This window comes from Pan troglodytes, chromosome 19, assembly GCF_028858775.2.
Source record: "Pan troglodytes isolate AG18354 chromosome 19, NHGRI_mPanTro3-v2.0_pri, whole genome shotgun sequence".
NCBI classification, from domain to species: domain Eukaryota; kingdom Metazoa; phylum Chordata; class Mammalia; order Primates; family Hominidae; genus Pan; species Pan troglodytes.
The window spans coordinates 14,460,700-14,484,618 of NC_072417.2; the positions used below are offsets into that span (position 1 = coordinate 14,460,700).

General features: G+C 57.9%; 1 protein-coding gene across 8 annotated transcripts in view; it reads right to left on the reverse strand.

Annotated features, from left to right (window-relative positions):
* ATP2A3 (ATPase sarcoplasmic/endoplasmic reticulum Ca2+ transporting 3) overlaps positions 1 to 22,572 on the reverse strand; it is a 41,077-nt gene extending 18,505 nt beyond the window's left edge. For 3 of the 8 annotated variants that reach the window (XR_010152761.1, XR_010152760.1, XM_016931231.4), the window contains exons 1-12: positions 22,257 to 22,569; positions 11,867 to 11,884; positions 11,521 to 11,603; positions 9,755 to 9,859; positions 9,427 to 9,565; positions 8,853 to 8,933; positions 8,672 to 8,757; positions 5,552 to 6,016; positions 3,219 to 3,307; positions 2,891 to 2,993; positions 1,569 to 1,700; positions 798 to 923 (exon numbers count right to left, since the gene is read on the reverse strand). Coding sequence is in view for 6 of the 8 variants with exons in the window: in XM_016931231.4 (XP_016786720.2) it covers positions 798 to 923; positions 1,569 to 1,700; positions 2,891 to 2,993; positions 3,219 to 3,307; positions 5,552 to 6,016; positions 8,672 to 8,757; positions 8,853 to 8,933; positions 9,427 to 9,565; positions 9,755 to 9,859; positions 11,521 to 11,603; positions 11,867 to 11,884; positions 22,257 to 22,374 (1,545 nt within the window). In the remaining 2 variants the exon portion in view is untranslated. Of the gene's footprint in view, positions 1 to 797; positions 924 to 1,568; positions 1,701 to 2,890; positions 2,994 to 3,218; positions 3,308 to 5,551; positions 6,017 to 8,671; positions 8,758 to 8,852; positions 8,934 to 9,426; positions 9,566 to 9,754; positions 9,860 to 11,520; positions 11,604 to 11,866; positions 11,885 to 22,256 lie in introns of all 8 variants that reach the window. The other 5 variants (XM_016931232.4, XM_063798191.1, XM_063798188.1 and 2 more) reach the window with 4 other exon arrangements.
* Between the last annotated feature and the right edge of the window lie 1,347 nt (positions 22,573 to 23,919).

A 23,919-nucleotide genomic window follows, 5' to 3' on the forward strand; every position in this document is an offset into this window, starting at 1 on the left:
CAGAATGAGAACCAAGTGGGTCCCCCTGTGAGACAATCTAAAGAGAATGGGGGGAGTGTGCTGGGGTGGGGGCAGCCACCAACCTAGCGATGCCCTTCCCCCACCAGCCCACAGCAGACTCGGGCACTGCAGCGTTTTGCAGGCAGGGGTGAGAATGGTATCCCCTGCAGGCCCTGCCTCCCTGGTGCTACTCGAGTTCCAATTTGGTAGGGGCCTCAGCAGCAGGGAGGCAGGCTGAGCCCTGCCTGGGGACCAGAAATAGAGCCATACACAGGGTGTGGCGGGCATAGCCCTGGGAAGGGGGTCCAGGGATGACAGGCCCCTCAGTGGCCTCAGGTCTCACCTCAGACCTCACCCCGGGCCTAGGAACAGCCTCTAAAGCTCCTTCAATGGCTTCTCCTGCTCCTAAAAGGTCACCCAGGCACTAACTTTTCCAAGTGGCCCGAGCTCCCAGTACAGAAGCCTTTTCATTTCAAAAGGGGTTTAAACTTCCCTTGCAGGGTGAAGCTAGAGCTGTATTTCTCTCTTCGGTTTTGGGAGCAGCAACGGAGACGCTGTAGACAGTGGTCTGCAAGGGAGTTGATTCCTTTCCCTCCCTGGGACTCAGTTTCCAAAACACAGAGCACCAAGGGTGGCACCAACCACCCCTACACCACCGGTTAGAGGCAAAAGGGGCTCCTGAGAACTTGTAACCCAACCCTGCCATTCACACGGGAGGACTGGGGCTCACAGAGGAGCGTGGATGACCAGGTTCCCCAGGGCGCGCAGGGGCCCAGGCCAGACAGGCAGGCCCCCACCTTCACAAACATCTTGCTGCCCTGGCCGGTAGGGTGAGGGCGGGTGGGCGTGCAGTACACGGACATGGACTTCCGGTCTCGGGAGAACTCCAGGGTGAACTCCTTCCGCATCAGCTGCTTGATGACCTGCGGGGTCCAGGCAGGTCAGGGCATGAAGGACAGAGCCAGCGACTCTCGCCTGCCTTCCCACCAACTGCTTGGCCCCCAAGAGAGCCTCTTGCTCTGTGTGGGATGACATCTACACTCCTCTGACCCCGCCATTCAAGGCCTCCATTTCCCTCTCCAGCCCCAGAAATGGCAATACGATGCCGTTTCCTGACCATGCTGGGTGCAGCCCAACTCCAAACCTTTGCCCACACGCAGCCTTCTCCCCTCTTTTCTCCAAGTCTTATTTCACCGTCAGCCAGGAGCGGTGGCTCACGCCTGTAATCCCAGCACTCTGGGAGGCCGAGGCGGGCAGATTACCTGAGGTCAGGAGTTTCAGACTAGCCCGGACAACATGGTGAAACCCTGTCTCTACTAAAAAATGCAAAAATTAGCCGGGTGTGGTGGCACGCGCCGGGAGGTCGAGGCACGAGAATCACTTGAACCCGGGAGGCAGAGGTTGCAGTGAGCCAGGATTGCACCATTGTACTAAAGCCTGGGCGACAGAATGAGACTCCGTCTCAAAAAAAAAACAAAACAAAAACTTCAGTGTCCTGTCTGCCTTCTCCAGATGTCCCAGAAGCCCCAGCCATGCAGCCGGAGGCCTGAGCCCCCAGCCCTGCTCACCGTGTTACAGGCGCCAGCTCGCTCCACCCGGGACAGAGCCTGCAGGTCGGTGTCGAACACGTTCATCTTCTCCACCAGGCAAGTCAGAGCTGTCTCCGTGGCCTCTCCCACCTTCTCGTACACACCCTTGGCCTGGCAAGAACCCAGGGGATAGGGAGTGAGGGGCAGGCAGCCTCCAGCCCGCATCCCCAGCCTCACTCACTCCTTGCCCCTGAAGCTGCCTTTGCTGGAGTTCCGTGTAACCTCCTTTGCACCGGCCCGTAAGCCCTTCCCAGCCTGGCCGCCCTGGGGTCGGGGTGGTGTCTGACACTGACATTCAGCCCCCCACACTGGCATTGATCGCCACACACCCTCCCTGCCCTCCGCCTGCATCTCTGTCCACTTCCTGTCAGCCTCCTTCACCGGTTTCTGCTGTCTGGGCCCGATCCCACCCTCCCACCTGCTCTCCCTGGGGCGCTTTGCTGAGCCCCAAGTCCAGATGTCCAGCTGCCTGCTGAACCTTGTTCCCCGGGGACCCCTCAGGCCACCTCTCCCACTCTCTGTATTTGCCACTCCAGCGACAGCTCCAGACAGCACAACAACCAGGAGCCACCCTGGCTTCCTCCCTCTCTCTTTCACCTAACCAGTCACCAAGTCCCAGGATTTTTGGCTCCTAAATGTCTCTGACCCATGCCTTCTCCCCTCTCCCCAAGGCTCCAGCCAGGGCTCGGCCCACATCTCTCTGGCCTGAATGACCACATAGGCCTCCCTGGCTTCAGTCCTCTACTGTCTGTCTGGCCTCCACACGGAAGCCTCAGTGATCTTTGTAAATGCACATCTGACCATGTCACTCTCCTGCTCAAAACTCTTCGTTGGTGCTCTACTGCCCTCAGCTTGGCCTCGGACTGGGTCTGGCCAAGGACCTCCCTTTGGGCAGACGCCTGCTGCATGCCCCATTCCACTGCCCCGGCCACGTGAACGGCAGTCAATGCCTAAGTCGCAGGAGACTTTAACTGAATGTGGGCCTTTTGTGGGCTGTGTCTTCTGCTTTAAACATTTTCTTGGTCCTGTTCCCCAAATCTCTTCCCCCCATAGGTTTCCCCAGCCCTTCAGCCCCTTCCATGGCAGTCTCCCACAGACCAAGAGCCCCAGGGGGAGGGTTCTGAAGCCTGTCTGCGGAAAGGGAGGGGCGGCAGAGAGGGGTGTGCAGGGGTAACCGTGCTCCCTGGGTGTGGCACTTCCAGGGAGCAAGGGCTGCCCACCCTGGGAGCTTTGAGGCTGGGAAAAGGGTCTGTCCTGGTCGCCTGGATACTAGGGAGGTCATGAAAGGGGGTGGGGCCCACCTCGTTGTAGTCCAGCGCCGAGTCGTTGCACAGGGCGCAGATGGTCGCCAGCTCCACCAGCCCGTCGAACTGGCCGCAGCGCACAGGCTGATCCCCCTGCCGCCTGCGAAGCCAGGGCAGTCACCAGGAGGACCTCGGCTCCGCCCCCGAGAGGGGTCCGCCTCTTGGCCCCGCCCCCAGGAGGGGGCTCCGCCTCCTGGCCCCGCCCCGGGAGAGGCTCCGCCTCCTGGCCCGCCCCCAGGGGCCTCCCACGGACACACCTCGGCGCCGCCACGCGTGGCCCCGCCCCCAGGCCGCCCGCCCGCGCGTCCCCTGGCCCCGCACTCACACTTCGCCCTCGGGGGTATACGTGGTACCCGAGATGGTGAACTCGTGCAAAAGGCAGGAGCCCGCATCGGCCTCGGCTACCACGAACATCTGGGGAGCGCAGGGGCGTGCTTAGGCGGGCGGGGTCGCCTCCCTCCTCCCTGGGCGGCCAGTCGACCCCAGGGTGGGGGGCCTGCAGGCCCCCTGCCCGACGGAGGGCCAAACCGGCCTGGCCGTCCGTGCCCACCAGGAGGGAAATAGAACGCAGGGTCCAGGCTGAGGCAGGGACCGTCTGCTCTGCCAGATGTGTCCGGCTCCGGTTTGTCCAAATGTCCTGGACTTCTGAGGGATTTATGGCAGATTCTTCAGTGCTCTGGGGGCAGTTGCCAGCTTGAGGGAGCCCTAAGCTAGGCAGAAAGCCTGGGTCCTTGCCCATCTCACTGTGCGATCCCTGGCCAAGTAGCTGAGCCTCAGTTTCTCCACTAGTAACATGGGAACCGCCCCCTCCTTTGCCTTCAAGGAAATGAGTTCCTGGCCTTCAAGGGAGGAAACCCACACGCCTCTCTGGGGCACAGACCCCTCTAGCCCAGAGATGTCCCCAGAGAGTGAGCCCCTGCCACAGGGCCTGCTGGGTCACTCAGCCCCCACCTGTGCACCTCAGGAACAGGAGGCTTACCTGGCCCAGCGTGCCTATTTCTTTGTCTGTTCAGCCAGCTCTGCTGGGGAGACAGTTCTTGCTTCGTGGACATGGCCTCACCGCACATTCTCAAGCAAATGGCCAGCCCAGCGCCCAGTAGACGCATAAGTGTCCCTTCCTTCCCGCTCTCCTCCCTACTCCTGGGGGCAGTCACCCAGCAAGCACAGCCCAGCATCCAGCACGTAAGGCCCCTACAACTTCCCCACACTGCACTTTAAAACTCTTTATTATTAGCTGGGCCCAGTGGCTCACGCCTGTAATCCCAGCACTTTGGGAGGCCGAGGCGGGTGGATCACGAGGTCAAGCTTGATTGAGACCATCCTGGCTAACATGGTGAAACCCCATCTCTACTAAAACTACAAAAACTAGCTGGGTGTGGTGGCACGCGCCTGTAGTCCTAGCTACTCGGGTGGCTGAAGCAAGAGAATCGCTTGAACCCAGAAGGTGGAGGTTGCAGCCAAGATCGTGCCACTGCACTCCAGCCTGGCAACAGAGTGAGACTCCATCTCAAAAAAAAAAAAAAAAAATTTATTAGGGCCGGGCACGGTGGCTGAGGGCTGTAATCCCTGCACTTTGGGAGGCCAAGGCGGGTGGATCACTTGAGGTCAGGAGTTATAGACCAGCCTGGCCAACATGGTGAAACCCCGTCTCCACTAAAATACAAAAATTAGCTGGGTTTGGTGGTGCATGCCTGTCTGTAGTCCCAGCTACCTGGGAGGCTGAGGCAGGAGAATTGCTTGAACCTGGGAGGCAGAGGTTGCAGTGAGCTCAGATCATGCCACTGCACTTCAGCCTAGACAACAAACAGAATGAGACTCTGCCTCAAAAAAAAAAAAATCGCTATTAGTCAAGAAACACTCTGTTTAAATAAAATCCTATGAGGGCTTTTAGCAGGACAGTAAAGCTCGGTAGCACCCCTCCCCTAAAGCAGCCTTTGATGGGCTCCCAGAAGGCCTTAGGGTCTCAGAATACAGAGCCTGGGTTTCCAAGCCCAGTGGGCAGACGTGGAAGCAGGGGTGACAGAGAGGCACTGGGGACCTGGGAAGGGTGGGGAACCCATAGCCTTCACCATCTCCCCACCCACCCATCTGCTGGGTCAGGAGGAGCCTTCTGCCCCATGGGCCTGCTGAAGTCTCAGCCAGAATCCCTTGGCCGTGTGGGCAGTGAGCCCAGGATGCGGGATGAAGTGCAGGGAATGAATAATTCCTGCCCTGGCCCTTCCCAGGTTACCGGAGCTGGCTTATCTGGTGACAGGTGTCGAATGCACAGAGTCATGATGGGGCAGGATGGAACACGGATCCAGGCCCAGCTTGGCTCCTATGCCGAGGCTGAACTTGAGCCTCTCCTATGTCCTTTACGTTTACCTAGCAGGGCTCACACAGCCAGGCTTCCAATGAGGAGACTGAGGTTAACAGACTGTCAGCAACCTGGCCAGGGCCCCACAGTGACACACAGGCCTCAGTGACATGTGGCTACCCAGGCATGCTTTGCTATAGCCTCCCTGTCATCTTGTGAAAACCTGGACCTGCTCTGGGCCAAGGGACAGCCCACAGATTCTCTCCTCCATCCCTCACTGAAAAGGAGGTGGGGGAGAGACCCAGAGAGGGAGCCCAGCCTGCTCTGCAACGCACAGCAACACCAAGCTGGCCGTCACTCACCCGGCAGACAGACATCTGATTGGTGGTGAGCGTGCCCGTCTTGTCGGAGCAGATGACTGAGGTGCAGCCCAGGGTCTCCACGGACGGCAGGCTTCGCACGATGGCGTTCTTGCGTGCCATGCGCCGCGTGCCCAGTGCCAGGCATGTAGTGATGACAGCCGGGAGGCCCTCGGGGATGGCCGCCACCGCCAGGGCCACGGCGATCTTGAAGTAGTAGACAGCGCCGCGCAGCCAGGAGCCACCGTGGGCCGGGTCGGCGAAGTGGCCGATGTTGATGACCCACACGGCCACGCAGATCACAGAGATGGCGTGGGACAGCTGCCGTCCAAACTCGTCCAGCTTGCGCTGCAGCGGCGTCCGCTCGGGCTCGACTGCCGCCATCTGGCTCCGGATCTTGCCCAGCTCCGTGTGCAGGCCGGTGGCCACGGCCACACCCACCGCTTTGCCCGATGTGATATTGGTGCCCTGGCCAAGGGAGGGACAAGGAAAAAGCTGCTCAGCAGCCAACCAGGGGCCCAGGACCCCTGACTCCTTCAGGCCGGAATAAGGCACTTATCCTTCTACCCGGCTTTCCTTTTCTCCCTGTTGCTAGTGCTTCCAGACTCCTGTAGCTATGTATGCACTGGGTCCCTGCTGCCTTCCCATGAGAGTGTCAGCTCTAAGAAGGCAGGGTTTGGGTTCATCGCCGTATCCCCAGTGCCTAGCACGGGGTCGGGCACAGAGGAGGCACGGGGGCTGATATTGATGATATAATCAACCAGCGCAGCACAACCATCAACCCCACAAAATGTGATTTCGTAAACAATCACTATAGCCACACAGGAGCATAGCTGACTACGAACCCAATAAACAGTCCATTAATATTTACTGAAAAATCCAGAAAACCTGAGCCTCAGCTCATCCATTTCCAAGGCTCCAGTAAAATCCCCAATTCCTAGCATAAGGGACAGCTAGCCTTGTGACTTGGTGTCCTCTTCTGTAAAGTGGTCCAACACAGGCCCAAGATAGTTTTTCTGAGGAGGCTAAGAACTTGGTGCCCCTTCAAATGCATATGCTGTTGGGGCTGGCGAGAAGGCAGGCCCCAGCCTCTCTTCTGTCTTAAGCAACGTAGCTCCAGCCCCCAACATGCAGGGCCCAGCCAGACAACCTTCCTCCAAAGCTTCTTTTTATTATTACTTTAGAAAATTGTTTTGTTTAATTTTGAATTTTAGTAGAAATGAGGTCTCTCTATGTTGCTCAGGCTGGTCTCAAACTCCTGAGCTCAAATGATCCTCCTGCTTTGGCCTCCCAAAGTGCTGGGATTACAGGCATGAGCTACCATGCCCGGCCCCTCCAAAGCTTCTTAGCGACAGCTGCTGATCCTGGAGCAACGGCTCTCAGAGCTTCCCTCCCCACCCCAAGGCATCCTGTCCAAGGCTTCTATGCAGCTAGGTAGGCCCCTCTCAAGAAGAGTTCTGGACCAGGCGGGGTGGCTCACGCCTGTAATCCCAGCACTTTGGGAGGCCGAGGCGGGCGGATCACCTGAGGTCAGGAGTTTGGGACCAGCCTGGCCAACATGGTGAAACCCTGTCTCTAGTAAAATACAAAAATTAGCTGGGCATGGTGGTGTATGCTTGTAATCCCACCTGCTTGGGAGGCTGAGGCAGGAGAATCGCTTGAACTCGGGAGGCGGAAGTTGCAGTGAGCTGAGATTGTGCCACTGCACTCCAGCCTGGGCGACAGAGTGAGACTCTGTCTCAAAAAAAAAAAAAAAAAAAAAAAAAAGGAGTTCTGGGTGAGTTTCACTTTCTTCATCCCTCTTCCCTTCCAGGAAGTTTTCTATCCCCTGATAACTTGGTGGCCTGGGCCATTGTCTGACTGGCCTGACCCTTCCTTGTGCCCCTAAACGCTCCTTGCTGGCCTCAGGCTATTGCGGGGCAGCTGTGAGTATCACTTGCTAGCTTTCTCTGAGGCCACAGAGGCAGGTCTCTCCCGCCAAAGCTGAACCCATCGCTATCCCTGAGAAGAGCCAGGTAGACCGGGCATCATGCCTTGTGGGTCAGTTTTCCTGTCGGAGAATGGACTATCCCCCACCATCCTCCACCATTTTGGCCTCCTTCCTCTAGAGCATTTCTATTAAGTGATTATAGGGAGGCTCTGCCCTTCTCCAGGGGAAGGCAGGGTCTCCCAGCAGAAATCCAGGATGTCTGAGTTCGTCCCAGCTGTGCCACTCATTGGCTGTTTGACCTTGGGAAACTTACTTAATCTCTCTGTGCTTGTTTCTTTCCTTGCTGGAAAATATAGATAACAAGCATAACAAGAGTACTTATTTCAAAGATTTGGTGTTAAGGATTAAATAAACTAGTATGTGTAAAGAGCTTAGAACAGTGCCAGGCACACAGTCCCCAGTAAACACAAGCTATTATTATTACTATAAATTTGCATGTATTGTCAAGAATCGATGAGGTTCTTCCCCGTAGGACTTTAGCTGATTAACCTTAATGTTGGGCCAGGTGCAGTGGCTCATGCCTATAATCCTAGCACTTTGGGAGGCCAAGGTGGGCGGATCACTTGAGGTCAGGAGTTCGAGACCAGCCTGGTGAACATGGTGAAACCTTGTTGCTACTAAAAATACAAAAATTAGCTGGGTGTGGTGGCAGGTGCCTGTAGTCCCAGCTACTTAGGAAGCTGAGGCACAAGAGTAGCTTGAACCTGGGGGGCGGGGGTTGCAGTGACCCGAGATTGTACCACTGCACTCCAGCATGGGCAACAGGGCCAGAAAAAATAGTAATTTTTTATTTTTTTTTTTGAGACAGAGTTTTGCTCTCGTCACCCAGGCTGGAGTGCAGTGGCGCGATCTTGGCTCACCGCAACCTCCGCCTCCCGGGTTCAAGTGACTCTCCTGCCTCAGCCTCCCAAGTTGCTGGGATTACAGGCACACGCCACCACCCCCAGCTAATCTTTTTGTATTTTTAGTAGAGACGGGGTTTCACCATGTTGGCCAGGCTGGTCTCGAACTCCTGACCTCAGGTGATCCACCCACCTCAGCCTCCCAAAGTGCTGGGATTACAGGCGTGATCATAATCCTAATGTTGTTATTTTTATCATTGTCTGGGCAAAGGCCCCAGACATTTGACTTACAGAAAACAGCATGTTCTTCTTGTCCTGGTTCACAGCTCTGGGGTCTGGGATGGCCTCTGTGTGCTTGGTCACGGACACAGATTCACCTGGTCAGGGAATCAGAGATGAGAAGCCCCACATGAAGACACGCCCATCCCTCAGTCCTGGCCCACTAGGTCCCGGCCTCCTGGGGGGGCCTCACCCGTCAGGATGGACTGGTCCACTCGCAGCGTGGTGGACTTGATCTCGATGAGGCGGAGGTCAGCAGGCACTTTGTCCCCCACTGTGCGGGGAGAATGGCTTGGCTGAGGGTGGCTTCGGGCACCACCAGCTGGGAAAAGCCAGAAGGGTTCCCAGGACCCAAGGCTGGGGCTGGGCGTCGGGTGCCTGAGCTGTGATCGCTCTGGTGGACCCCTGCCCCTCTGGCCCACAGTCTCATCTGTCCAACGGGGTTTTGGCCAAAGGGCTTTGGAGGGATCCGACAGCCACTCCCTCTGTATATACAGCCGGAATGACGGAGGCACAGAGAGGGATGGGGCTCCCAGGCCCACATAATAAAAGGAGGAGGCCCCTACAGAAGGCTGAGACAGGAGGATTGCTTGAACCTGGGAGGCAGGAGGTTGCAGTGAGCCGAGATTGCGCCACTGCACTCCAGTCTGGGCAACAGAGCAGGACTCCGTCTCAAAAAATAAATAAATAAATAAATAAATAAATAAATAAATAAATAAATAAATAAAATAAATAAAATAAAATAAAAGGAGGAGGCCCCAGCATACCTGCCACTTCTACAATGTCCCCTGGGACGATGTCCCGGGCACGGATCCTCTGCACGCCCTTGCGGTCCGAGCGGATCACCTTGCCCATCTCAGGCTCATACTCCTTCAGGGCCTCGATGGCACTCTCGGCGTTGCGTTCCTGCAGAATAGAAGGCCGGCAGGCAGTCTGTCCCTGCTGCCCCCCGCAGACCACCCCCTTGGAGTGACTCCTCTGGGGCCTGGGATGGAGGTGGAAGCAGGAGAGTCTGCAGGACACCAGCACCAGGTGGAGGGCACTCCTAGTGGCTGGGAGAACCCCCCGCCCGGTCCCACCCCCAGTGCCTCCCACCTGCCACACGCCCACAATGGCGTTGGCCACGAGGATCAGCATGATGACCAGGGGCTCCACGAAGGCGGTCGTGGTCTCCTCGCCCTCCTCGAACCAGGCCAGGACCTGCAGGATCACAGCTGGTGAGCTCAGGCCCTGCTGCGGGCCGAGATCTGCTCTCCTTTTCCTTGGCACCCCGGATCTCCTGCTTGCTTCCCTGCTTTGGGGAGATAGCACTGGGGAGCTCTTGGCTTGGAGAGGGCCACTCCTCCGAGAAGGCCTTGGCACAGGGTGCCCACCCCACAGGAGTGACCACCCCACCCAGGCCAACCTTCAAGGCTGTGGGGCAGTTGGATGGCTGCCCACCGAGGCCTTACTGTCTGCCTGGAGCAGAGCATCTCAGTGTGGTCCCCAGACCAGCAGCAGCAGCGGCTGGGAACTTGTAAGAAATGTTGATCTTGGGGTCCCTCCCAGACCTCCTGAGTCGTAAATTCTGGGGTGGGGCCCAGTCAACTGTGTGTCAGCAAGCCTATGGATTCTTTTGAGACAGAGTCTTGCTCTGTTGCCCAGGCTGGAGTGCAGTGGCTGGATCTTGGCTCACTGCAACCTTTGCCTCCCAGGTTCAAGCAATTCTCATGCCTCAGCCTCCCGGGTAGATGGGATTACAGGCGTGCACCACCACGCCTGGCTAATTTTTTGTATTTTAGTAGAGACGGGGTTTTACCACGTTGCCCAGGCTGAACTCCTGAGCTCACCCGCCTCGGCCTGCCAAAGTGCTAGGATTACAGTCATGCGCCACTGTGCCCAGCCAAGCCCAGGTGATTCTGATGCACACATCCAAAGCCCATTAGCCAGGGGAGCATCAGTGGGAATGGAGGAAGAGCAAGGAGAAGCAGCAGCCAAGAGGAGGCTGCAAGAGGTTCAGACCCCAAAGTCCATGTGGGGGACACTGGGATCCACGGAAGGGGCTCCGGCAGCAGCACTCAGCCAGGGGCAAGGTGCCCCCCAGGGGCATTTGGCAATGTCCGAAGACATTTTTAATTTTTTTGAGACAGGGTCTTGCTTTGTTGCCCAGGCTGGAATGCAGTGGTGTGATCACGGCTCACTGCAGCTCCGTCCTCCTGGGCCCAAGCAATTCTCCTGCCTCAGCCTCCAGAGTGGCTGGGACTATAGGCCTGCACCACCACACTCGGCTAATGTTTTTGTATTTTTTGTAGAGACAGGGTCTCCCTATGTTGCCCATGCTGGTCTCAAACTCCTGGGCTCAAGCGATTTTATTGCCTTGGCCTCCCACAGTGCTGGGATTTCAATCATGAGCTGTCAGGCCCGGCTGTCTAAAGACATTTTTGATGGTCATCCCTGGGAGGTGCTACTGGCATCTTGTGGGTAGAGTCCAGGTATGCTGCTGAACATCCTACAGTGGAAAGCCCCCACCCCCACCCCGACAAAGAATGATCTGGTCTAAACTATCAGTAGTGCTGAGGCAGAGAAACCCTAGGCTACAGCAGGGCGGGGCGGGGGGCAGATGTGAGTTGGGGAACTCGCTGAGAGCCAGAGGATAAGATGGATTGGAGGGGTCAGGTGGGAGCCGGGGACCCAGTGTAGGGGCCATGAGGGTTCAGGCAAGGGAAGCTGAAGTCTGAGCAGGGCAGGGCCAGGGAAGGCCAGGGCGCAGGCCCAGGGTATGGAGGACAGGCCCAGGCTCCAGGACCTCGGAGCACTGCCCAGCCTGGCTCTCCCTCCAGGGCTCCCCACTACCACGGGATAGCTGGCAGGGCCCTACTTACAAAGGAGACAAGGGCAGCCAGCAGCAGGATGCGCACCAGGAGGTCCTCAAACTGCTCCAGCACCAGCTCCCACAGGGACTTCCCTGGGAACGGGGGTCATGCATGAGGCTGGGCCCCCACCACTGACCCTGCCCACTCAGAGCTGGGATGGCCCCGGAGACCTCCCGGCCCATTCCCTCTCTGCACTCAGAAGAGGGAGAACCCAGGTCGCTGAGAGGCTCAGGTGGGTGATCCTGGGGAGCTCAGCAAGGCCTTACTCAGCGGGGAGAAGGAAGTCGTGACCTGACAGAGAACGACCCAGGGATGCTGCCCACGGCCTAGAGGTCCCTCCCGGTGCCAGCCTCACCTTCCTCACTCGGGAGCTCTGCAGGATCCAGGCAGCCACGGGAGCCATGAGGAGACAAGAGAGGAGTGGGTCACGCAGGGGCCTCGGGGGAGTCTGGCAGTGCCTCCCCACCGTGCCCGCCCAGACCCCCACCACGGACTGGATGTATCCCCAGGGCTCTCTGAGGCCACAGGATAAATGGTTTGAGCCCAAATGCTTCCACCCCTCTACCTTCCCCCCACTCAGACTGAGGAAGATCTAGGGTGACTTGGCTCATCGTGGGATGAGTACGGAGCCAAGAGGGTCCTTCCAGCCCCTCCAGTCCAGCCCCTCCCTGCCCCAATTCACAGAAGGGAAACTGAGGCCTAGAAAACAGACACTTCTCCCACCCAGGTCACACGGAGAGTGGGCTGTTCTCACGGCTCCCCGCATAGCCCTTCCTTAGATGGCCGCAGAGTCCTGTTGAGTCTCTGCCACCCCCACAGCAAGGCAGCCCCTCCCTCAAATGGAGAACACCAGCTCAGGCGCCTTCCGCTCACCCGGCCTCTAACATCCCTGCTCCCCTGGGACCAGCTGGACAAGGTCTGCAGCTGGGCCGGCCTGCTGGGCCCCACCGCACAGCGGGGCTCCCCTGGACAGGACTCCAGCAGCCAGCACCCCGCAGTGAGGATCCCTCCCATGGTGCAGTCCCCCCCAGGCCCTGCACTCCATCGAGCTCAGTGAAGACCCCCCAGCCCCGCCCCACATACCCAGTCGCCCCCCACACAACATGGTGAAGAACACTGTTTCCAAACTCTAACAGCACCCACCTCACTTGAGGGGCTGATTTTTTTTTTTTTTTTAAGAGAGTCTCGCTCTGTCGCCCAGGCCAGAGTGCAGTGGCGCAATCTTGGCTCACTGCAACCTCCACCTCCCGGGTTCAAGCGATTCTCCTGCCTTAGCCTCCCGAGTAGCTGGGATTACAGGCACGCGGCACCACGCCCGGCTGATTTTTGTATTTTTAGTAGAAATGGGGTTTCACTATGTTGGCCAGGGTGGTCTCGAACTCCTGACCTTGTGATCTGCCCGCCTCGGCCTCCCAAAGTGCTGGGATTACAGGCGTGAGCCACCGCCCAGGCCTAGGTGCTGATTTTTATCTCCAACATTTCCTGAAGCACCTTTTGTATCAGGCAGAGGTGCCTCGGGCCCCTGAAGTGGTTGAATCATTCCTACAGCCTAAAGGGCAGGCAGGCGGCGGGGAGTTCCTGCCCTGCTTCACAGACCCGGGCACGGAGGATCAGGGTGGCGGTGTGGCTTGGGCAAGGCCACACAGTGAGTGAGTGGGTCTGTGTGGGGATGAGAGGGGCGGGAGCCGGGCTCCGCAGGGTGGGCTTGGAGAAGCTCCCCCTTCCCAGGCCGCAGTCTAACTGAGCCCTGCCTCCTCTTGTCCCTTGCCACTCAAAGGACAGTCTCCGGACATCTGTGGCATCTCCCCGAAGCTCGTTAGCCATGCGGAATCTGAGGCCCCGGCCCTGGCTGGCTCTCTTCCACCTCCTCCTTCCTGACACTGGAAACAGGTCCTTGCATTGGTCCACCTGTTTTTGGCCTACAGGCATTTTTTTTTCCTACTGGAGCCCTCTCCCCGGACCACCTGTTTGGAAGCTTTGGGGTCTGCACCTGGCAGCTGAACCCTGGGGAGTATCAAGCAGCCCACTGGACTGCAGGAATCCAGGAGGAAAATATATAGCCTAAAAATACACTTTCTAGCATTTTCTCCAAAGTCCTATTTTCGGCAGTGGCTGACATTTTCCGTGGAAAATGTAATCTCCAGTGTCCTGCGTCGAGATTAAAATCAAACAGACTTTTTCCTTCTGATCTATTTAGCTGAGGCGAACAGGAAAGGCGGGGGGAGGGCCAGGCCTGGTTTCTGGGCCAATTCTCCAATGGAGCAGTGTGCTTTCGAGGTCACCCCAGCCATGCCCCAGCCTCGAATCAGGACAGCGCTAACCTCATGGTGCGCATGGGTGGGCTTGTGCTGGGCTCTACCCGGGGGGTGCCTGTAACCCTCACCTTTCTTTATTCTGGGCAAGGGCGAGGCCTGGGGTTGGGAAGCGTGTCGTGGGGTACACGTGCCAGCTCCAGTCCTGGACTTCCCCACAAAGGTCCCCACGATGCCTCCTGCCTGCCCCGGCTGGTCTCTCAAGTTCTCCTTTCTCTTATTTTATTTTATTTTTTTTGAGATGGAGTCTTGCTCTGTCGCCCAGGCTGGAGCGCAGTGGCGTGATCTTGGCTCACTTCAACCTCCGCCTCCCAGGTTCAAGCGATTCTCCTGCCTCAGCCTCCTGGGTAGCTGGAATTACTGGTGCCTGCCACCACGCCCAGCTAATTTTTGTATTTTCAGTAGAGGCGTGGTTTCACCATGTTGGCCAGGCTGGTCTCGAACTCCTGACCTCAGGTGATCCACCCACCTCGGCCTCCCAAAGTGCTGGGATTAGAAGTGTGAGCCACCGCGCCCGGCTCAGTTCTCTTTTCTCTACCTGTCCACCTGGATCATCTCCCCTTCTGCTCTCTGACCCACCCTGACCCAGGATCCAGTCTTTGGTGCTCATTATGTTGTTCCCCAAATATTTCTGGTTCTCCCCCACCTTGTGGGCACATAGTAGGAGGGCACTTCCCGGCCCCCGTGTGAGTTTTGAGAAGAAGGATGTGTATTTGTGCCAGGTTGGAGCATTGACTTTTGGTGGGGGACTTTCTAGGAGGTCACTGTCCAGTAGAATGTTCTGTGAGAGCAGAAGTATCCTCCGTCTGTGCTGGCCAGGACCGCAGCCACTAGCCACATGCAGCTGGCGAGCCCCTGGACTGTGACTAATTTCGAATTTTACTTTAATTTTCATGCATTTAAATGTAAATAGCCAAGCGGCTGGAGCTCTTTGACACTCTCTCCTACAGCAGCCAGCAGCCTGTGAGATGGTGTCTGCTCCATCGACCTGAGTCACAGAATGAGGAAGGCACAGAGCCCCCGGGGACCAGCCTGCTGCCAGCACTCAGCAGGAGTGAGAAATGAGCCTCTGGTCCTTTAAGGTGCCAAGAGAGATTCGGAGGCGATTGCTGCAGTATCCAAGCTGAACCTGACTGATAGACCCCTCCGCCCTGACCTGGCTTCCTCCGCAAAGCTCCCCTCTCACCCCGCCCACCTGGGGAGGCCTGACCTGCCGCTGAGCACAGCTCTGGTCCTGCCCACACAGCCGGCTCCTTGTGGGGCCTTGAGCCTCATTTGGGAGGTGGGGTACCCACACCCACCTTGAAGGCCTGCTGTGATGATCGTCATCATCATTACTGTTAAGAGTCACATTTACCAAGCACCTGCCAAGCAATGTACCAGGTGCCTTACCGCATTATCTCCAGAGAACAAATGGGAAGACGCTGGGGACCGAGCACGTGAGGTGCTTAGCGGAGGTCATAGCAGCAGCAGCTGGTGGTGTGTGCCAGACACCCTGCTAACTCCTTGTGTGCCTTATTCTCATGATCCTCAAACAAGCTGGGAAGGAGGATGCCATTGTTATGCCCATTTTACAGAGTACACAACAGAGAGGTTGAGTGACTAGTTCACCGTCACACAGCGGGGGAGACAGGGAAGGGTTTTGAGCTCAGGCAGTCTGGTTCTCGACCCCCTGCTGTGGGCCTCCGGTGCTAACCCTTAGGCTGTCCTGCCTTCCCTCCTCCACTCTCTTTACCGCTCACCCAAGCTCATCTGAAAACCCTTGGTGTCCCATGTCCTGACTGTTGGGCTGGATGTCCCCATCCCTTCAGTCGGCGTGCCCCTCTGTAGAGAGCCCACAGCCCAAATCCTCCTGTCCCAAAGGCCCTGCTGGCCTCACTGATGGTGTTTTAGGGGTTTACGAGGCTGTGCCTGCTCAGGCCTGGTCTGCTCCTAAAGGCAACCCTGAAGGACCCAACTCTCCCCTCGCGTGAACGAGCCCCAGGGTGATGGAGGGAGCCCAGGGCTGGGAGATCCCCCACCCCAGGCATTCCTGGAAGATGCTGCCTCCTTCCTTGCTCTCTCCCAGGCTGCATGTTGGGGGCTGAGACAGTTCCCCTTGAAATGGCGGCCTTGGGCCTCTGGCAGTGCCAGATGTCCTATCTGTTAGATGAGAGAGTGCCCTGGCTCTGCCCACTCTCAGTGCCATCCGCTGGGCTGCAGGGGACAGGGACAGGACCAGGAGGTGCCGCTCTCTCTGAGAGCCACAGTGGGGCTGGCCACTATTCTTATCTGAGCCTCCGCCACGGTGACCCCTGCCAGGCTCATGTTGCCAGACTGAGAGGGCCTGTGTTCACGGAGGCCCAGCGTGCAGGCCTGGGAGTCAGCCTGCAGTCCTGGGAAAAGAGGGAGGTGATCAGAGAAGCTTCGTGGCTTAGAGCAAGGAATCTGGTCCAGAGGGTTCAAGTTCAAATCCTGCTCTATCTCACGGTACTTCTGTGGCCACAGGCCAGTTACCTAATCCCCTGTGTCTGTTTCTCCATCTGCAAAAAGAGGGTGATAAATGTAAGTACCTCACAGGGATGCCGGAAGATTGAACGGCATGCATAAAGCACTTGGAATGCGTAGCACACAGTGAACACGCTCCAGCCAGAATCACTTGCTAGAAATATAAGCTCTAGGGCAGCAGGACTTTGTTAAGCGCAGCGTCTCCAGCACCCAGAGCAGCTCCTGGAGCATAGCAGGTGCTCAGTAAACATATGTGACGGATGACTGACCCTGCCTCTGTCCTGTTCACAGAGCTTCAGTGGCTGTCCTTGGCCTACAGAATAAAGACCAACTTTAGCACGGGCTTCAGGGCCTTCCTGGATCTGTCCCCACCTGCCCTTCTAGGATCATGTCTGTATCCCGAATGCACATCTGTCCCTCTGTTAGCCAAGCCTCAGGATTGCCACCCCTGCTTTTTAGTGTATTTGTAACTGACAAATCATAATTGTACACAATTATGGGGTCCAGCGTGATGTGTTGATAATCCCGTTTTGCAAAACCTTCTCCTCCTCATTTATATATATATATAAAATATATATATAAAAAATATATAATATATATAAAAAAATATATATAATATATATAAAATATATATATATAAAATATATATATATTTTTTCCAGATGGAGTCTCATTCTGTTGCCCAGGCTGGAGTGTGGTGGTGCGATCTTGGTTCACTGCAACCTCTGCCTCCTGGGTTCAAGCGATTCTCCTGCCTCAGCCTCCCAAATAGCTGGGATTACAGGCGCCTGCCACCATGCCTGGCTAATTTTTTATTTTTATTTTTTAGTAGAGATGAGGTTTCGCCATGTTGGCCAGGCTGGTTTCGAACTCCTGACCTCAAGTGATCCACCCACCTCGGCCTCCCAAGGTGCCGAGATGCCAAGGTGCCAGCCGCCATGCCCGGCCTTCCTCCTCCAACATTTTGCTTGTGCCATTCCTTCTGTGCGCAGCAAAATCCTATCTCCTCATCTAAACCCCCTTTCCAGGAAGCCTTCTCTGAAAGCCCCTCCCCTACCTCATCGCTGTGCCCTTCTCTGACCAGTCGTCAATATTAGGGTCCCCCCACCACACTGGAACACTTCCAGGGTGGGGCGGGGCTGAGTCATCCCTGTGTTTATGCTGAGTCCTTACAGTCATTGTTTACTCTGTTGCTCCGTGGTGCGGGCCAGGGCCCTGAGCCCACAGTCCAGAGCCGGGGAGAAGGGGGGTAAGCGATGCCCCTGGGCTGCCCCCAGGCTCCACACCACCTGCTCCCCTCATCCCCCCTCTACTCCTTCCTTCATTGGAAACTGGTATTTCAGCTTCTAAATGTCAGTTCCAGCCGGGAAAGGCAAGCACTCACCCAGGTCTTCCTCAAAGGTAAATTTACAGAGCAATTAAATCGTCACTTGCAGAGTCAGGAAGAGGCCCTGGCTGGGCAAGGCCCGCCCAGCCCACCTGGCCCTGGCTGTGTCTCCGGGGTCCACCTAGAGTGGACACCTGACCTTGCTCTGCGGGGGCCACTGCGGGGCCTTGGAAGTAGCTCTCCGCTCTGCAGAGGGGCCTGCAGCACCCCTGGCTTATCCGGAGCTGGAGATGAAGGGTTTGCTCAACATCTCTTCGTCCAACTGTGCTATGGGAAAATACAGGCCCTGCCTTAGGGTGCAAGAGGGTGAGGGGGCCCAGCTGGGCAGGCCTGATGCTGCTCCTGGGGGGCTTCGGCTGCCCAGCAGGGGCCAGTGGGAGTGAAAACTAGGGTGAAGCCTGAAAGACGTTGAGCTTCCAAAGGGCTGCGGGCAAACCACACCCTCTCAGATCCCGCAAGGCCCTTAGGGGATGCCAGGGTCCCATCCCTGCTATCCTGAGGAGCAGCAGGTCCAGGGAGGGCCAAGTCTGCCCAATGCCACCCAGCAAGCAGGGCCACTCAGATGGCCCCCTCTTCCTGACACACTCCGTTCCTCTTGGCCTGGTTTCCGTGGGCTACGCATATGGGTTGCCCGAGTTTCAGCACCAGCTACGGCCTGGAACTTATTTGAGGGCATCAAATAGGGCCAGAGCCAAGACGCCGCTGGCAGGAGTCTAAATCTGGACCACTCATCCCACCTGGCAGCCCTGGGGCCAAGGCACTCACTGCACATGGGCCGCGCGTGGCCCGGGAGGGCAGGCTTCTGCCCGGCCTGCCAGCTCCCTTGAACAGAGACCACCCCAGAAGACCTCCTGGGATCTGCCCGACTCTCAGGTCACTGGGGTCTCCAGGGACTTTAGCTACAGAAAGGACATGCCCAACACAGCCAGGTCTCTTGCCTTGGCTCCAGTCCAGCAGAGGAGATGGGCAGCCCATTTGGTGGCTCCTTAACATATGAAAAGACACCCAATGTGACTCTAAACAGAAAGATGCCAAGCAAACCTGCGAGAGGACTCTTCCACCTGACTGGCACAGATCAAACCGTCTGATCCCACCCTGTGCTGGCGAGGCAGCGGAGAACGAGCCGCTCAGTCGGCACAACTGCACAGAGAAGTTTAGTGACAGCTGACGACACTGAAAATAGACACCCACTTAGACCCCACAGTTCCACCCCCAGGAATGCGTCCTTCAGTGATATTCACAAGTGCGTGACATGATGTGGCAACAAGGATAGTCTGCAATACTGCGTGTCATAGCAGAGGCTGCCAACAACACAAGCGTCCACCAGAAGTCAGAGAAAAGCCGCACGCCGAAATCCCACGCAGCCACTAGGAAGCCCCACCATGCTCCTCCTGGCACCGGCTCCAAGAATGACTGTCAAGGTCAAAGCAGGGACAAAGAGCACTTATCCTCCTCCTGCTTCCGTGTGGGAAAAGATCACAAGATCACAGCTCCAGATGTGTATATGCATGGACTGTCTTGGGAAGAAGACACAAGATATTGGGAGGACTGGGAATGGGTGGCTGGGGACGGGGCGGAGAATTTACTGTATACCTTTTGAACCCCTTGAATGTTGCACTGTGCACATTTTTATTCAAAAATAAAAAAAGATGTACAAGCAAAAGCCCCCCAAGGAAGCTGAACTCTGGGTACCTCTGGCACCTGCAAAGGTGGGCTCACAGGAGGTGCTGGGGCCAGGAGCCTCCCCACTCACTCCCTGTTGGGGGTTAGGGCGGATGGGGTTTTATGTGTGAGTGGAGGGGGTCCCTGGCTAGCGTGCTCACTGACTGCGCTGCTGAGGCTCCCCAGCTCTGAAGTGTCTGTGTGCAGTGAGGGAGGAGGGTGGGAAGGTGGGGGTGGGATGCCCAGCCGCTGCCTCCCTCCCCTGGCAGAATTTGCAAGCTTCAGGACTTAAGCAAATGACTTCCTTGTGGTTTCCAACAATAACGACCTTGCAGGTGCACAGACTCCTGGGGTGGGGAGAACACACGTCTCTGGGGTGTCCCTTCTGCCCTCAGGCCTGACCCACCCTGCCACCCAGCTTGTGGCCAGGAGCCCGCCCCAGCCTCTTCTGTGACAAGGAAGGATGACTTGGTGTCTGTGACCTCACTAAAGACTCACAAACAACCCTGGGAGATGGGTTCTATGGCAGCCTCGCTTATGGTGAAGAAACCGAGGCACAGAGAGGCAAAGAGGCTGGTCCAGCATCGCACAGCTATGAAGGGCAGGGCTAGGGTTCAAAGCCTCATCAGCCCCACCCCAGCGGCTGTGCTAGCGACATCTGCACCTCCTCCTCAAGCCATGGCAAGCCTGAGGCAGGAAGGAACAGCTGGCTCCCCTCCGCTCACCTAATGACTTCTAGAGCCCTGGAATGCCCCCAGCCCCAATCAGTGATCTGAGAGAAGAGCCCTCCAGGGACGCGAGGAGGCTGGAGGCAAAGCTGAAAAAGCTACTGCCGGCTGACCCAAACTCCTAGCACAGGCGTCCACACCAGCGTTCTGCATCCTGCAGAACCTGTGACTGTCTTGTACAGATGGGGAAACTGAGGCCCAGAGAGGAGCAGGTAACCAGTGCCAGCTCCACCACCTACTATGTGACCTCGGGCAAGTGGTTTAACCTCTGGGTGCCTCCGTTTCCTGCTGTATAAAATGGGGATGACAACAGTCCTTCCCTTATGGAGTTGTTTTGGGGAAGAAATGAGACAACAGATGAAAAATGCTGAGAATAGAACCTGGCACATAGTAAGTGCTCAGTGAACATCAGCTTTTATTATTAATACTATCAATGCCCAGAGGATCCAGGGGAGCCCAGCAATATCCCTCCCCAACTTTTCCCATCACACCCCAACACACATCCACCCTCTGTGGACCTACACACCACGCCAAGCCCACAGCCTTCCCCATTGGTTCACACAGGTGTGCGGTGGCCAGGGCACCCCAAGGATCTCATCTAACCAAATAACAGGTGGGGAAGGCTGGGGCTCCCTCCCTCCCAGTCAGTTCCTCCTCCGCTGGACCAATGAAGACATGATATCAGAATGAAGACAGACCTTGGCTAGGGTCATACAGAAGCAGTATTTGTGTGATTCCAGGGACAGGCCAAGGGCTGCGTCTCCAGTCTCCCTCGGGAATCAGGATTCCCAAGCTGGAGGCTATAGCAGCACAAAAGAGGCAGTGGGACCGCAGACCTGCCTGCGCCGGCCCTCGCCCCCAGCCCACCCCAGGGTCAGAGGCAGCCCATGCTGCCCAGCTCTCCTGCAGCAAAGCACAACCTCCCTGCCAAGTCACTAATGGGGGATATTAAATAATATTTATCTCCCCAGTTCCTCCCACAGCTCAACTAAATATAGCAACTAATTTTTTTGAAAAAGGATTTCTGCTCCAGAAAGATAATATTTATATAAGAGGTGGTTTTCATAAACCAATACAAAACCCAAAAGTCCTTTTCTGACACCTCTTCCTAATTTTCAAGCTAGCCCTGAGTAGTAGGATCCCAGGGCTAGAATACCTTCCCCTCTGGCTGGCTGGGAACCCCAAAAGGGCAAGGCTCCAAGTCCCCAAAGGATGCAGACCCAGGCTGCCCTCTGGAGATGGTGAGGGTATTTCTCCTGGGATCCCTCACACTCTGCCCGATGCTGCGGGCATGAGCAAGGGGGTGGCAGGTCCTGCCTGGAAGGGATGTGGGGAGGGCACCTCTGTATTTTCCACCCTCATGGGACCTCCAAGGTGCCAGGCCACATCTGGACAGTACCCGGTGGCACTCAATGTGCCTTTTGGCAGGAGCAAGAATCCCACACTCCTTTGAAGGAGGTGAGGATGAAATGATACCCCTCCACCCGAACAGCAAGGCGTGAAGCCTCCCTCCCTCCCTCCCCAGAGATGGGAAAGGCCTCCCTGGCAGTTCCCTGAGGCCTTGACTCCGCCACCCCAGGAAGGTGGGTCTCCCGCCTCAGCAGTTCAAAGCCCCCACCGACTTCGCCAGCCACATCCGCTTCGGGTTGCAGAAAGAGGAAGACCTGGGGTGGGGGTGGGGGCCCCAAGGCTGCTAGCTGATAAGCGGCACCTTCCTGGGCGTTTTCTGGAGCCCTCAGGGGAGACCCTGAGGCCAGCTGGGAGGCCGAGCCTGAGTCTCCGGCCGTCCCTCGCCCGCCGGTGTCTGCGCTGCACCTGCACGATGCCAGCGGGAGCGGCGCGGCGTTGGGGTGGAATACGGTCCAGGATGGGGTGGAATAACGCTTCCAGGGTGGACGGGGCCGGAGTGGAGGTGGGAAGTCCGGGAGGACCGCGCAGAGGGTGCCAGGCGTCCGGTCTCCCCAGCTGGAACCCGCTCCCAGCCCCCAGCCCCCAGCCCCCGCGCCGGCGAAGGTGGCCGCGCTGCCCCGCCGGGTGCCCCAGGAGCATCCGAAGAGGTTTCCGGAGCCCTCGCTTCCTGCCCGCCCAGAGCCGGGTGGGGAGGCAGGAGGGGAAACTGAGACTGCGGCGCGCGCGGCCCCCGCTCCCCGGCCCGGCCCGCGCGCTCACCGTTGGGGCCGTAGCGCTCCCGCGCGCCGGTCACCTGCGCCGGGCTCAGGCCGCCCTCGGCTGTCACCGAGAAGTGGCGCAGCACGTCGGCGGCCGGGAGCAGGTGCGCCGCCTCCATGCCGCCCGCCCGGCCGTCTGCGCCGTCCGCACCGTCGAGGCCGCCTCTCCGCCGGGGGGCTACAAAGCGGCGCGAGGGGGACTCGGGCCCGGGCGGGCGCCGCGCGAGGCCATGTCCGTGCTGGGACCTTCCCCGACGGCAGTGGCGGCGGCGGCCCAGGCCCGCGCCAGGATGCTGCGCCCGGGACTCCCTCCCCGGGGCGGGGCGGCGCGGGGCCCGCCCCCCATCACACCCCTTCCGGCCGCCCTCCGCGCCCCGGGGCGCACCGCCTGGGTCCCCCGCCCATTCTGCAGAGGGGAAACTGAGACCGCCGGCGGGGCGCGTGCTGGGCCTGTCGGGAGCCGGGGGCGCGTGGCCCGGGGGTCCTCGGTCCCGGTCCGCGGAGCTGCTAGGGGTGGGATCTGGCCGAGAGCTGGGGCGGTCTGCGCAGCACCCGGCTGTGGGCTGCGCGTCGCCTCCTCTGGGCTCTCCTGGGCCCGGGGCGTCCTGCTTCCCAGCTCGAATTCTGCGAAGTGACTCCAGAGGGAACCCGAAAGCCTCTGAATAAGCGGTTCTTCTCTAGAGGAAAGTGCTGGATGTTCTCCTTATTTGGTGTTTCTGCTTTCTTTATTCTTTTCCAATGCCCACCGGCGAGGGGTTATTCCTCACATAACCAGAACCTTTAACAAGGAGCCGGTGCATAAGAAAGTTCAGAAAACCAGGCTCGTTACCCTAGACTCACACCGTCACCCCAGCAGGAAATGTAACCAGGGAGCAAAGGTGGGGCTCTCCAGAGAGGCCCGAGAGGGTGGGGTGGGGGTCTCTGCCCAGGGCTCCCAGGGGACTGACCCTGGCCCAGGGAGGGGAGAGATGGATGAGCCTCCGCCTCAGCGATCCCGAGCTCCACCCGCCCCAGGAGGGCCAGGAGAAGTGGCAGCGGGTCAGAGGAGGAAGTCGCAGGAAGGCAGAAACCACTCGCCCCGCCAAAAGGAGGAGCTAAGAGAACAACCTGATTGCCGCTCCCTCCAGCTTGAGAGACCCAGACAGCCTCACCCCAGCCCTTATCTGCCTCCCACCACGAGCTGGGCTCTGCCTTCTAGAGCCTCAGTCTCTGCCATCCACCAAGGCTGCACAGGGTCAGAGATGCCAGGATTGAGCCCGCACAGCTGGCTGTTCAAACCCCAAACCCCTTCTGTGCCTCCGCAGCCAGGAAGCTTTCCCAGATAGCTGCAGCTGCGCCCTGCCCCAACAACACAGCCCCTCACCCCCTCCTGAGAGCCTCAACTTCCAGCCTGGCCTGGAGCTGCTGACCCCTATCCAGATCATGCACACCCCCAGCTTCTGTGCTCTTCCTCCTGGGACAGGACTGGGCTCCTCCTCCTCTCCGCCTCTCGGTGCCTCCCTGAGCAAAGACACTCCCTGAGGACTGGCTGGACCGAAAGGTGCTTTGGGGCTTTTGATGGGTGATCCAGATGGATTCCCTGATATCAGCTGCGTCTCAGCCTGGTGCTGTGGAGCTAGAGGAATGCTGGTTTTCTGGTTGTGGCTCCTCCCGGCCTGGTATTT